Source organism: Ammodytes marinus (assembly GCF_949987685.1).
Source record: "Ammodytes marinus genome assembly, chromosome: 9".
Classification (NCBI taxonomy): Eukaryota; Metazoa; Chordata; class Actinopteri; order Uranoscopiformes; family Ammodytidae; genus Ammodytes; species Ammodytes marinus.
In genome coordinates this window covers 13,825,640-13,841,567 of record NC_137213.1, presented here as the reverse complement: position 1 = coordinate 13,841,567, position 15,928 = coordinate 13,825,640, and the positions used below count along the sequence as shown (strand labels likewise).

Here is a 15,928-nt window from a genome sequence, read left to right as displayed (position 1 = left end):
ATATATATATATATATATATATATATATTTTCTTTTTTTTTAATATATATACTTACTGTTCATTTTCATAATACAACTTTCCTATGGCCCAGGCAACTATTATAGGGAATGGGATACCTGTCATAGAGAAATACAAAAAATAGTGTGAGCCTGAATTAACATAAAGCATTTACAGTATTATAAACATACTGTTGAAAGACCTCAATAAAATATTTATGCAATATACTAATGCATGTAGCAACCCATGGTAAAGGGCATTTGACAACTTAACTACAAACAGAACTACAGCTTGATCAGAATATGGAAAGATAACAATTCTACAAAGCTCCTGAGTACAAAAACAGCAATGGCTGCCATAAGATACATCCCTCACAAGTCAAATCTGCTGACCTTAAAGAGATCCAGTAGTGAAATAATGGATTCTCGGAATTGTTACCGTAAACAATACACTTAACAAAATATAATCCTGGTAAATTCTCTACTGTCCACAGTATTTTGTGTAATGCAGCTCTCTCTACCTAACATGGACCACATCTCAGCAGTGATCACCTCCAACCAGCATGAGTTGTCTAGTGAATGCAGAGCAAAGCTTAAGCCCTGGTCATGGCAGTGACATGTTATGAGGAGTGGGATGGCTGCATAATCGGCTCCCGGGATTTGTATTTCATCCTGTGTGCTTGAACTGTCTGTGCTAGAAATAAATAATTTAAACTTTCTGTGCTGTCTTCCTCTCTTCAAAACAGATGGACAAAACCTTTATGGGTTTAAAAGGTCTTTCTGTGCAATACAGAATTATTCTTTTTAAACTACAATCCTTTATTTATTTTTTATATGAATGAGTTTTATAATTGTGATTATCAAACTTTTTTGAGACTTTGCTGCATCAGAACCCCTTGGCCGTGTTAAGATGGAAGTATAAAAAATAAAATTAATGCACTTTGGAATCTACCACGCTGTAACCCAAAAGCACTAATGACCTGCAGTTCCTGGGAAGGCATCTCCTTTAAAAACAAGCAGATCAGGTTTGACTTTATCCCCCTGCCAGTGAGCCGGCAAAGCTAATTGAGCAGAACATAATCCCCAAACCAAATATCATTAGCCAACGCACAAGTCAGACGTGTTATTGCACGAATACAGGAAGTTGACCACATATGCCCAAGTTTCATAACGATAAAGCCAGACAAAGTGGATCCAATGTGCGTAGAGGTGAAATGATCAGTGAAATGATATCTAATGGAGCTGAAAGAACACAGGTCTCAACCTATTTCAATCCCAGCTAACATCAGGCCTCTGGTGGAAGACAAATTGAAACAGCTGCCCTACTTACGTCATTTCTTAATGGATTCCTATTAATAATCTCTCAAGACTTGTATCATCGGCACACTCAGACTTTTGATCTCTTTGCTGGCTCAAGGTTTTTGTAGAGCAAAGGTATTTGTATCAATTATTCTTCATATTTCATAGACATACTTGTATTTTGTATAGTGATAGTCCATCCAGTTTTTGGGGGGTTCAAATCCAAGCCAGAATCTGCTGCTACTGAGGACTGAGCCTCTATGGGGGGCGCTCTAACCATATAAACCAAGAGCGCCCCCCCTGGTTTAAAATAACTCTTAACAAGTCATTTGAATTTTTTCAAATTCTATTTTAAATTGCTGCAATATCCCTTAATCTGCCTTAAACCTTTTTAGCCTGTTTCTTTCAATGATGTTACATGCACATTTATGTAAATGACACTGTATTATTTTCAAAGATTATAGATGATGGGCATTAATCATAGAAAATCAAAGTATTATTTTTCAAGATGATACGATCACTGAAAATGGCTGCGTAGATATGTTGTATTAAAAAAAAAGTTTAATATGCACCTGCAGGGGTGCTAAGGGCATGACAAGTACTGACAAGTAGACCTTCCTCAAAGTGACACAGGTAATGTAATCATCATAAGAATTACATGAGGGCATTAAAACTAAATTGATATGAGTGATAGCTGCCTTTGGGTCATTCTATTTCAAAGCAATTTCTATTTTATGAACTTCCAAATCACATTATTCATGTGTCGTTGCCAATTATAAGTCATCTGCCTCTCTGCAAGTTACCTATGTATTTTTCATTTGTGTTCACAAAGCTCTGTTGCATGACCTAGATGCAGTAAAGTACAGTATGTGTTTATTTCTCTCCCTCCAAGAACACACAATGTCCTTTTCATAAAACGAAGGAAAGAAAATGTCAGACTGGCTCAGGAAAGCATACAAGGATGTTTCCATGTGTATTCCTCTGCCCCCAAGAGGAAAACATTCTTACACTATGCTTTTCATAACAGCTTAAGTCAAGGTGAGCATAGATAATTGATGTGGTCAAGAAGGGGCATATGCGACATGTTCGCAATGTATTCTAAAGCACAAAATGTGAGGGACTTAACACTTCACTGCAGCTCTGTTCTCTTATGATAGCATAGCAGAGTCTAAGGCTCCTTCCGTTTCACTCCCTGACCAGACTTCACTTAGGGCGCACTCACACTAGTGCCTTTTGCCTGTTCCGTGCTCAGCACGATTCAGCACGATTCCCCCCGCTCCCCACTCCCCCCGCTGGCCTGTGCTCACACTGCTCGTGGCCTGGGCACACTTGCACCTTGCCTACGTCACCGTGCGCGTTTAGGATTTGAAGCGTAGTCTACTTGTAGGCTATACGACTGTTTGTGAATATTTTCATCCGGCCAAGTTTCTTGTTAAACCTTAGTGTAGGCTACTGTTTCCTTATCACCGGGCCGCGGTGTGTTGTTTTGGGTTCGTCTCCACCGCCATGCGTAAAGACAGTATTATGACAGCTGACGGGAGGAAAAAGAAAAAAAATCATCTGACGAACGTGAGTAAACACGAAAACCTTTTTGCTGTGCTTTCTGAGCCGACCTAATTAGCTCTCTCCCTCTTTTATTAGCCCACACCTAGGCCTACACACACGTTAATTCTCACACATTATAGCTACAAGTCCAAGTGGTGGGCAATTCTGGTGCCGACTAGAAAGGCAGCGGACGTTAACGGACGATTATCCTGGCCAATATTATCATGATTCACGATATTATCACAAAATATCATCAAAATCCTTAGGTAATCCAAGAAATGTATAACATTTAAAAGTTATGTGGTCGTGTGATATGTTTTAAAAGTTCATGAACAGCCGTTATATGACGACTGAGGCTGAGACAGTCGTTTCAACTTTTGTTCCCCATTGCCATACAAACAATTAACAATTGGAACTCAACTATTAAGTCAACATGGATGAGAAAAGTCCTTAAAGTGCTCATTAAATATGGACATTTTCTTTTACATGACATCCAAGCAAACGCCATGATGTGATATCATTGAAAGCTCTAAAAAAGCTACTAAATAGACCTTGAGGTGACATTGATCAACAACTGTTTTCAAGGTCAGAACAAACTTTGAATCCTGATTCATAATTCTTAATTCTGGGATCATTGAACACCAAATAAATATGAATCTACAAAATCAATGCATCCAAGGCCAGATAACATATGAGGCTGGATTTTGGGGCCCGACCAACCCAGGTTCTAATTTTGGCATTTTGAAGGAACATCTTTATGCAAAATCTAATTGCATAACTGATACCATTTCTCTGACATTTGTTCTCCTCTGTCTATCTTCCATGTTTGGCTGAGCGATGCCCCGGGGGTTCTCTCCCTCTGTCTACCAAGCACTCTCCATGCTACTCGACTGACTCCGAGTTATGTGCGGAATCAGCTGTCCTAGGAGCGGATGGTCCCCGCCTGCTATTGCCTCACATCAGCACTGATTCACCGTCCATCAGGATAGTACTCTTTCTACTCGCTTGCTTGTTAAATTTTTAAATTAATTTTTTGCTTTGATTAATGGTTGCCTGTCTGTCCTCTTCCAGTTTTCCCTGGTCGTGACGAGACGGTGTGGATCTGGTCCCCCCTCCGGTAACATCTGAGAATGGACCATCAACGCGGAAGATGTTGCAGTGGTTAAGGACGCCACCTGGAGACGTGGGATGTAATCCCGGCGCTGGAAACCTTAGTTTTCCCTGGTGGAGACGAGACGGTGTGGATCCTCTGGCAGCATCTGAAGTCTTCCTGCATCCACACTATTCGCACTTTACTTTAGTATTACCATGTAATCACCTGCTGGTCAATGATCAAATTCCTTCGTTATTTTCTCTACTTATGACATCTATTGCAGTATGTCCGTCCTGGGAGAGGGATCCCTTACTTTGTCGACTCTCCCTGAGATTTCTTCAATTTATTTATTTTTAATCCCGGTAAAGGGTTTTTTACTGGGAGTTTTTTCTCAGCCGAGCTAAGGGTGTAAGGGCAGGGTGTCATATTGTATCATATTGTATCATATTGTATGAAATGTAAAGCCCACTGAGACAAATGTATTTGTGATTTTGGGCTATACAAATAAAACTGATTTGATTTGATTTGACATCCATAAAAAAAGCTCAAACCAGAATACCTCAATTCATACAAAGGGCTAAAGTATTTCACTGCCCAGTTCTATTTTCATTTCAAATCAAAACATAGTGTGAGTGCAATAAACTGTAAAAATTCATTGTACAGAACAAAGAGCTTGGTGAAGTGCTGCTAATGTACTGTCAACAGGAACATACTCACACCAGCCGATGAAAAGGAAGACCCACTTTCTGAGCTTATCGGTTGAATAAGTCATTACAATAGCTGTGTGGAGGTAACATCCTTCAACAAACATCCAGAAAAAGTTTGTGACCACAAAGTAGTTGTATATCGTTGTAATTAATCGGCACCAGGGCTGGAATAGAAAACATAAAAAGATTTAAAGTTACTTGTACATTGCAAAATAATAGTTTTCTTCGTATAACTTTGTTTGTAAAACTTGTAATTGCTTTCTATGTAATGTGTGTGCAACACAGGTGCTGTAAATGAATGCTGTTACCTCATTGCTCTCATGGATGTTGTGGTCTATCAACTGAAGCAAAAACCACATAACATTCCTCAGTATGAAGGTGGTGATCAAGTTCCAATGGATGATGTTTCGAAGACATCGTATGCTCCTACACCCACAAGTCAAATGGAAAATATCATAGGGATAGATTATTATCATGCATTCAAAGAGGGATTGCAATTTATTCAAAGTGGTTATTGTTGTTGTTAAGTTATTGGTCATGTCATTACAGTTAAAGGCCCCAATATTACACTGAAAACCTATATACTGTATTTAAATAATGTTTTTAACAATGCTAAAATAGCTTCTAGCAGTTCTTGTTTGCACTCCATGGATTCACAGGCAATTATCACTGGAAAACTTTAAAACTGAAGAATTATTAAAATTGTGGTGAATTCCAGGTCATGGAACTAGGGGTCTTTTTTCATCAAGTCGTGCTGAATCTAAAATGATATGCACAATTTCTGCATGATCAATATGACTGAGTTCATTATTTGCCTTGAAAAGCCCACAGTGATGACAGCAAAGTGAACAATATAGCTGTGGCTGTTTGGTATCTGATCTGTTTGTTGAAAGTAGACGTCGGTGTGCCTGCACCGGGACATGAAACAAAATACAACTGCTTAGCTGGAGAGAAGTGTTTTGAAACACATAATTTCTCTGTTAGCCTGGGAGCTCCAGCTGAGCCGGGCTGCAGAGATCTGTTTGTTTGACATAAGCGAGTTAACGATAAGTTGTCCGACGATATTACATGAATTTCCCTGATTGTCGTCTAGGAGGGCTCATGCAACACACATTTAGATGGGTACTATTTATGTACTTGCCTTAAGCACAAGAAGAGAATGAAGGCCACGACTAGAGCTCCCACGGAGATACAGTGGCCTACGTAGTTGATGATCAGCGCTATTTTATAATGCATGGGATATTTTCTCTGCAAGACAACACATGAATTACGTCTTTAATGTGACTGCTGGATAGTTAAAACGACAAAGAGGTTAGAAATGCGATACATACATGAATAGAACCAGGGTGTATCTAATTTCTTCAGCTATATAGCTGCTTTGAGGTTTCGCTTTAATGAAAGAAAGCTCACTGACACACTTTAGACATCATTGGCTAAAACTATCTGAGAAAATAGAGCAATACCCAGAAATACACATTACCAGGAGACGCAATGTGAGGTTATCGGGGCAGAACTCATTTTACACAATGAGTCAGGCTAACACATTGGCCTCAGACTTTCCTTATGGGGACACAGACAAGAGTGTACTTGTGAGTTTGTCCAGCCGTCTGGAAACACATATTTTAACAGTTCAATTGAAATTACGTAGTAGAAAATTATAATGCAGTTAATTAGCGTTAAGCAAATCAAAACACCACATTTCCTTTGCTGCATCTGATTCACTATTCCTGGGTGCCATTAGTGTTATTATGAGAAACTGTGATGTGCATGCATCTACAATGGTTAACAGATTGCTTGCAGAATAAAAGACATGCAAAATCTGTAAATCCACACTGACCTTCTCCTCCAAAATGGGTTCACAATTGGAGTAATTGCTCTTCACCGCCCATGTCCCGTTCTCCATGCAATCCCTGTAAGCACTCCCTGCAAGAAAAACAATTAAATGGTAGCATTGTTGCAATCGCTGCTGGCGTTAAAAAAAAAACAAGTTGAACTTGGCAGGGATTTGTTGGTCACTTCAAATCACCCATCCGTATTCAATATCAGACACTGCAAACACCTGAACCGCCAAGTACAGCCCAGAGGTTTTTTGTGGTGCTGAAGTGTTTGCATATTCGGTAAAGCTAAAATAAATCCTTGTTATTTCTTAAAAACTAAATTCACACTCAATCACTACTATCTGTCTCACACAGAATGCCAATTCAACAAAAACAGATATTATGTTCATAGTGGGGAAATGCAAAGCCTCTTACATGGTCGGTTTATTTGCATCTCTCTTCAAACACTATTTCCATAGAAATCTTTTAACTTAAGTTTTCATTTTGCAGTTCCTCAGCGCACATTCAAAGGGCCCTTTATCACTGAAAAGAGTATAAAGAGTATGGGTGGAGGGGGGGAGGGGTCAGAGCAGCAATATATAATTTCTTCCTCTTTTTCCTCCTCTTTTCTGTTTTGCCACACACCATTTATGTAGTTGTTCTGTTAATGTGCACATTAATAATGATTTTGCTGCTGTCAGAAGCGACAACTTTCCAATTAATACTGTTCTCAAAAAAGCCTTACAAATAAAATAAAACATCTTGTGCACCTTTTGTTGTTATTTAACCATTATACCCATTCACAGGCCTCTAGTGTGTATTACATATTCAACTTCAATCAATGCCTGACAGATAAATAATGAAACTGTTCAACATTATTTCTAAATAACCTCCTTAAATTACTTCAAATGATCCTGTTTCCTGTGGTTAAATTTGTGATATTTCACTAAGTATATGAGTGGATGAATGAATAATATGTTATGCTTATTGTTTATCCCCCCCAGGGTTTAGCAGTTTAGATAAATCTCACGCATGTGTAGACTGGAATGTTTATATTCACTCACCCTGACTCAAATCTTCTTATCAACACATATACAATATGGTAGAAAGTGAGATAACCATCCACCTCAGAAAAGCCTACAGCGACTCTTGAAGCAGAGGCAGCAGCCGAGCAGATATCCTTTGCATTCGGAGGAATGTTACGTAATCTGACATTTGTGTTTGGAGAGCAGAGAACAGAACACTCTGTGTGGCAGCTATGCAGAGAAGTATTAAATAAAGCTCCTTTAAAAAGGCTTGTGACATACTTACATTTGACTTTTGAGATGAATACAATGTGCTGCTCATGGATGAAAAAAGTCTCTATTTCAACCATTTTAGTAGTGCAATTTGTCAGTCAACACAGATTAAACAGATCGGTTAAATCAATACAGCATTTTAATATGTAGTTGAATTTACAACGTAACTACCTAAACGTGTTCGACTGATCAGTGACAGCAGAGTTAATGGTTAGTTAAGGCATCTGTAGTGTGGCAGCTAATGTCCTAGCCTAAAATTATATTTGGGGTGGGCCGCTATAAAAAACGGATGGGCCATCTTTACCCAGAAAAAAGGACTTATAGAAACATAGAGGCTGTCGCAGATTTCAACAGAAGGCAATAACATTATGCTAAATTGTCATTGTCTGTTAAGGCTGTACATAACAGCATAGACAAAAACCTGTCTACTATATCATATTCCGAACAAAAAATACAGAGTACTGCACACACACCATGCAAACGTAAATATGCTACACCTATGCCGAATAATGCATCCACCCTGCAACTATATATACTTCTGCAGATTTATGAATCAATTTTTTTTTCCCGATAACGGCAAGCAAAAATGCATTTGGCATTTCACTTAGGCGTGGTATAAATGAACCAACATGTTTCTTGTTGACAGCTGCACTACTTTTATAATGGCATCTGTTGGTACTGTATCGGCTTTCAGCTTAGTGTTGGTTTAATTATAGAAATTTCCACTTCTCCCAACACAATTGATAAAGCAAAGCGCACAAAGGATACCCTGCGCAGAAAAAACAACCAGGGAATCGAGCTGAGAGGCAAAAAGGCAGCAGCAGCAACAGGACATTGGATTTATTTAAATAATCAACAGCAACAAAAATCCTCTAGGGAGGGAGGTAAGTCTTCTACATCTGATGTAACAACCCGGCCACTCAGAAGAGGGAATGTTCTCTGCCAATCAAATATTTTAGCTTTCTCTAAAATTACACATTTATTTTCAAAACACGATGGTATTGTTATCCTGAGACATATGCTATCTGCAAACACAATAATGAAAACCAGCACAGCAGCTTTAAGTCGCCTGAGCTAATATCACAGTAGCAGCCCAAGGTGCTTTTTAGATAAAATTCTTAGTCTGTCTTGGCAAATGTCATACTGCGTGAAGAAATAGAAGAAAGGGAAGCAGGTTGTGTGAGTCTTGTCCCTGTGAGCCATTCCACTGAAGCAGGAAGACTATTTCAAGGCAGTGGTGCAGGGGAGAGCACATTTCTGAACCATCTGTGCATTACGCATGAGAAAAGTTATGATCCCCACATTGTTCTTTACATTGCTATATTATATTCTTTATATATTTATATGTTATAAGTTAAAATATAAAAATAACAAATCAGTCAAATGACTCAGTCGGCCTTGAGTTTGGGAGAGGAATAGAATAGATATTTTGTGTAGAGGCGTTCACAATGCCGTAAGCAGCCCACCAGTGACCACAGTCTACTGGTGTAAAGACGCAAATGGTTACAAAGAAATGTGCAATACCAGACACAGCTGAATATGTGCCAACAGTGCCCACCTCCTCCGCTATAGCCACCCTGCCAACTTTCTGGCTTAAAATGGATGCTTGAATAGGTACTTGCAAACAAAAATGAGGATTAAAGGATTGGAGGAGTGCTTGCTGTGATAAATAAGGAAAGGAGCTTTTGGGTCAAATCACATACAATTGGTATGCATTAGTTCTAACAAGGTAATACTTTGAATCATAAAACTTTTAAAATTACATAAATAATTGTTATGTAATTAATAATAAGCCCTCAGAGCTAATCTGGAAGACAAACCAAAAAGCCTATGTCTTAACTGCTCTAGTGCATGACCTTTTTTTAATTTTCAGCTAATTGTTGTTGTGCTGCCAACCGTGGGAGCTGTAACGTGGCCAAGGGAATATCAAAGAACGTTTTTCACTTAAAAGTTGCGTAAGCCTGCCTTTCTTTGTCCAGTGTTTGATTGCTGTATGCTGTAGTCTGTCATCTGTCCCTCTGGTTTTGTGTTACTTTTGAGCCTGGAGGTCGGTTTCCTGATTGATGGTTGTAGATTGCTATACAACGCCTCCTCGAAGCACCAAGCTTTTGCTCACAGCATGTCACAAATCATCCACCTGTTTCAGCACCCTTGTGAAAAAGTCAGTAAAGATGTAGCCTTCTTGGTGGAGGAGTATAACATTTTAGTAAAGATGAAAGACTTCAATATCTCAAATTTGAGCAATCAAAACAGCCCCTTTTTTTTACCTTTATTTATACAGGTAAATCGCATTGAGACCGAAGACTCTTTTGCAAGGGAGACCTGTTCCCATTCCCACGTTACCATTCACACACACATTCATACACCGATAGCAGGCTAACTATCGACATTCACACTTCTGAGCCCTACTCCTCCTGAGCCAGTTACGGCAGCGTTTCCTTCAAGCCATCTGCAATTTCATTACATGAGCCGGGGCCGGAGTAAACTAGGCCAGCATGGGATTCTAACAGCCCATTGCAGTTTGATATTTCATGTAAGCAGTGGGAACTGGAGCGAAGCTGACATGCAACATTCACAGACATCGGAGGGCAAGTGAGGCCATAAAGGCAGGGGTCAAGGGGATGAAAATATGGCATGACAGCATAGGATCAGGATGATGTAAAAGTATCTAGAAAAAAAAATATGACAATCATTATAGTAAAGCTATATTAAATAGCGATGGTATTGCATACCTTTAGCCATTTTTTATCAAACAGGGCCCAATTTCTCAGAGGCATCTTAAGACTCATATGATCTACTGTATAAACTTTCTTAATCTTAATCAAAGGTGTTGCAGTTTAAGATATGATCGAAGATTAACAAGTGCCTCCAACACAGCAGGCTGATGGCAGTAAAGACATTTCAGCTTCCATGAGCACTGCTCATCTAGGCGGAAAGATAAAGTGCAATGTAAGGTAATGTCTGACTCAAACATCTGTTAAGTCTTTATTAAACTTCCTTCCACCCAATAATTAATGAAAAGGAAGCAGGCTGAAAGAATGAAATAATGGCTGTAAATGAACCACTTTAAACATGGATTTTTTTTGCAGATCTTGAGAAGCACTACTGCATGTGTGTATTACAAGCTACATAAAGTCTTTCCTGGCTCCATAGGGAGCTGAGCGAAAGAAATGTGGAGTCAGTTGAGTCAGCGTTGGTTGGGTGTGACAACAAGGGTTATGGTTAGAAAAATCCCCCAACAATCTGGGGGTGTGGAGTTGATGCTCTTCATCCCTGCTTGAGGCTAGCGTCTCAATACAACATTAATAGCAACCAACACAGCACACCATAATCTCTTTTTCTGACAAGGAATAAGAATATTCAGGATAAAAAATATGTCTGTGGCTCTGCTGCCATGATTTTGAGCCTTTATAATCATTTTCATAATAAATAAATCATTTCATGTACAACCCATTTATTTGTGTGGTTTACACTTTGAGATTTATGCGTTATTCTTTTTATAGATAATTTTCTTTTGCATTTTCAAGCTTTTGTATTTGATAGTACATAGTTGAAGTGGGGAGATAGAAAGAGAGAGGGGGAACGACACGCAGTAAAGGTCCACGGGTCGGATTCAAACCTGTGACCACTGCAATGTTTGCATTCCTAATAAAACATTTCTATAAGCCACCTTACTAAAAAGTGTGTTCAGTATCCCCTTTAGTGATCGAGACAGCCATGAGAAAAAGCTCTTCATTTCATGCGAATTATCTAATTTGTGAAATAAATTTAAGAGCGCTCTAAGAATATGCTTTTGAAAACTTAAATTACCTTGTAATGTCAGTAGTTATAGGGAAACCTTTTTTGCGTCCTCGTCTCCCATTTATTTGTTTTTCAGTAAGTTCAAACAAAAACTTCTGCTCTTGTTTAATTTAAATCATATCATTTTATTAGGATAACATATCAACTATGCTCATCTCCATCACTGTGCTATCTGTGTTTTTTATGGGGAGCCACGTAAGTACTGAATCTTTTTTTATTTGTCTAGAAATGTTTTACGACCATGTCAATTTGTTTACAGCGTCATGATTCAGGCATTTGTCTCTTCTCAAGGTCTGTTCTTTTTTTTTGCTATTTATGTGTGTCACAGCAACTGCTTGTTCCCATTTCTGATGAAGTGTTCTTTTCAAAGGGAAAATAAAAAAAAGTAAATTTCCCCCCCACAAGTTTCCTGTAGGGGAGAACGGGGTTATATGTCACAGAGGTTGGTTGTCACATTATTTATAGTCTCGCGAAGCCAGACCAAACTACAGCAAGTAGTATGGTCTGGAAGCACACCGTTTAGAGCCGTCTATTCGGGGGGGAAACTGGGCTGGCCTGTTTTTATTTCTTTAAACCAATCACAATCATCTAGGGCGGAGCTAACCCCGGGAAACAGCAGCGGTGTCGATGCAAAATAGTGCCGGGGGGGAACTTATTCTGATGGAACATCTTCACGTCCAGAGGCTGTCAGAGAAATGGCTAAATCTAACCAGCAAACGCCACAAAAAAACTATTAAAGACAAAAGGATTACACAGTGTGTTGCTTTCTAACCAGCATGTCAAGACACCATACACTTTAGCCCCCGAGGAGCTCACGGGATAACTTAACCGGAATTAACTAGCCACGTAGTCACGCAGTGTTATCTCTGGTAACATTATCATCGGCGGCCCGTTGTCCTGTAAATCACCAAAGAAAGGGAACGGCGGATCTTAATCTTGCTGGTTATAAAGTCCGGTGCTCAATCCAAACCACCACGCTTCATTCTCCAGAGTTTAAGTGGGTATTTCTGCCCATGGGAAGTTGTACAATGAAGTTGGACAGCTAGGCTAGGCTAAACTAGGCTAAGCTAGGCTGCGCAGCGTCCCGGACCGCCGCCGCCGATATTATTATCCCAAAGTATCGCCACACTTTATTTCTGTCTACAGTAATGTGACTTCTCACACCGTGTGTGTGTGTGTGTGTGTGTGTGAGAGAGAGAGGGAGAGCGCTGCACAGAAGCGCACAGGTTGACTGTGAGCGAATTGTTTCCTAGTTTGAGGGGGAGCTCAATACGGGAAAGCCAGCAACAGGAAATGGAGGCGAAGCGTTGTTAGCCGACGCCAGCGCCAATAGACGCTGGCGGAAACGGTTCAGCCAGACTACATTATTTATATCTCGACACCAGAAGGCACTGTCTGTGAAATTTTGGTATGGAAATATCCAGAATTGGGATCAGAGGTCACCTACGTAATCCTCCTTGGATTTAGACCGCTGAATTTCAGTACTGTGTCAATAGTAACATAGGGGAGAACGGGGTAATCTGAGCCACTTTTAACATTTGCTCCCCTCTAAGCGAGCTAAAATGATTTATCATTCAAATTGACACATTTCCCAATAATTCAGGATGTTTCCTAGAAATGGGCATTAGCAGAATTTTTTCAAGACAAAGGGCAGTGAAAATACGATTGTTTTGAAAAAAGTTGTCATGTGGCTCACTTTACCCCAGCTGTGGGGTAAACTGAGACAGACTAGAACAATCAAGGGGGTAAAGTGAACCAGCTGGGTTTAAACTGATCCACTTACTTGTTCCACTCTGAAACTACCATAACAACACATATTGTAACAGTTAGAATCCTGAAAGCTAGCCACACATTCCAGAACTAATGTCGAACTAGTAAAAGAATCATGGGGTTTGGTCAATTAAGCAAAGCACATTTTCCAAACACTTGAAAGTAACTGAACAAAATCAAATTCAAACTATTATAATTCAAAAGAAAGATATAACTAGTTAGATTAGAATGCAGTCTGGGGGTCAGAACACAGGAAAATCAGAACCAGCGAGAACAGCCTGGGACTCAGAACACAGGAGAAGACCCAACTGGATTATAACATCAGCCTGTAATACTCTACAACTAGGCCTGCTCTACATTCCAGCCCTGAAGGTTACAGGGACAGATGAGAAGGTGCTCTTTCCATGTGGTTGCCCCAGGTCGTCTTCCTGGTGTCTTTCCTTGGCATGATGGCTTTTCTACAATGTGTATGACATTAAAAAAAAACACATGTTATGTAATATTACATTAAAATATGTTTAAGACTAAACTTAACTTGTGCCTCATGGTGGGGGAAAGTGAGACTGTCTCACTTTCCCCCACCACCACAATTTGAGAAAAAACTAATCTTTAGCTAATATCATCACATGGTTTTTATATGTTGGTAGTTCATCAACACGTATGATATAAGTTTTCTACGTGAATGCATTTGCTTTGGCACAACAGTTGATTAGGTTGACAGCAAGAAAATTTACTTTTACATGCAAAATACCTATTTTGGTGAAAAAAAACATGCTTACCACAGCACCATGAGGTCCTCTCTTTCAGGGCCAAGGGGAAATGAGAGGGGCTTGAGAATATATATCTCACATGACCACAAATGTTTTCCGTTGCCTAGATACAGGGGGTGGCTCACATTACCCGATGCCTCAAATTCCCCCATTCTCCCCTACATACATACAGAACATTTACGTGCAGCTGTTCCCAAGCCCCTGTTTGTCCCAAATTTGATCAAACACAATATGGCAGCTAAGGCAGCTGACAAAAATAATGTCACATTTGCTCTCTTGTACGTTTTGTCAGAGGGGCTGAACCCTTTTAAGGCAAAACAAAAGTCCTTTTCTCTCTGGCATAATCATCAGATGTTCCAAATATGACTGGATTACAAAAAATAATTCTTTGGGGGGTTTATCCTGAGTAGTTACTAAATGCATAACCTATTGTCGATCTTATAGGCATACTAAACGATCTCCCACGAACACTTGGCGAATGTTTGTTTGTAATGGCTGGGCCGTTCCCCGAAACGTCAACAGGACAGACAGGTAGTGTATATAGACTTCTACAAGTAATTATCACTCCAATGTTTCAATATGGTAAACGTAAAGCCTGTCAACTCATAACTTGGGTGGTCTTATTAAAAACAAACCTGTTTCAAGGGATTATTTATGCATCTATGCATTCCATTACACTGCAGATACAATTAATGTTAGACAGTATATAGAATGTTTAGAAGTAAAATAGGCATTTGATAAACTGTGCTGAAAGTCTTCTCATCTGTTCCTTCTCGGAAGCACACTCATGTCTTCTATAAAAAGAACAGCCAAACGGGAAGAATAGATCTAAAGAATGGGACACAAGCATTTGTATGTTACACGCATATTTGAGTCTTGTGCAAAAAAAATTAAATGTTTGCTGAGAATTAGACACCCACTTCCTACTGTAGATGCCTCTTGAAAATACATCATGCAAGAAAAGGATCATCATTTGCATGGTGCCAAAAAGACAGGGTAGAATTAAATGAAAATAACCTTTCAGAGTAAAAAGCCCACTCTTGCTTGACTGTTTTCCCGGTGTGACTGTTAGCCATGCTCTTACTCCTACGTCTGACATTCGAGAAAAGCAATGGGGGGATATGGATTTATAAATTCTGCATTGGGTAAAAACAGAGACCTTTTCTCAAAGTGATTTAAGACCTGCAGGTGCAACCTCATGGGACACTAAACAACACAAGTGCAGGCCAACATTCACTGAGCCATTCAATAAAATACATATGAAGTTAGTCTTAAGGATTTGGCTGATTGTCTGACCAACCTGCTAACACTCTTGTGTACATGCAGGTATTTATGTTTTATATTTTCGGAATGACTTCGACTGCAACTTGGCTACCTGATCAAGAACAATGCTGTTTCGTGGGGTCACAGAGACTATTACCGAAGACGAATAGAGCCACAACAACGTTGTATATAATATAAAAAAAGCATTTTACAAAGAACGGGTTAGTTTTGGTCCCAAATTGAAAGGCACCTAGGAGTTACATGGTGGCAGACAATTACAGTTAGTAACTTAACACCTTTATTAGATTTCTGTTATAGGATAAATTATGTCTTAATATGACAGTTGTATAAATGTATAGAGTAATCATTTCCCCTGTGAAGGGACCCAGAGAAGAACTTGGCACTGTCATTTCGCTTCAGATCGTTCATTGAATTTCATAAATGAAGTAATAAGAAGGAGCACGATGTACATACTTAACATACATTTTATGCATTGCTTGCGTATGCCCTATGGCATGGTTGTTAAGTCAGTAGAGACCAGTGTTTGGAACGTTACTTTAAAAAAGTA

At 39.4% G+C, this 15,928-nt stretch overlaps 1 protein-coding gene across 1 annotated transcript in view; it reads right to left on the bottom strand.

Annotated features, from left to right (window-relative positions):
- The window catches only part of LOC307255015 (corticotropin-releasing factor receptor 2), a gene marked incomplete at its 3' end in the record, with an annotated part of 31,732 nt that overhangs the window by 6,522 nt on the left and 9,282 nt on the right, over positions 1–15,928 (bottom strand). Inside the window, exons 3-7 of the mRNA XM_080033611.1 lie at positions 6,479–6,564; positions 5,783–5,889; positions 4,950–5,067; positions 4,652–4,805; positions 57–117 (exon numbers count right to left, since the gene is read on the bottom strand). Coding sequence (XP_079889737.1) covers positions 57–117; positions 4,652–4,805; positions 4,950–5,067; positions 5,783–5,889; positions 6,479–6,564 — 526 coding nt within the window. The remainder of the gene's footprint in view (positions 1–56; positions 118–4,651; positions 4,806–4,949; positions 5,068–5,782; positions 5,890–6,478; positions 6,565–15,928) is intronic.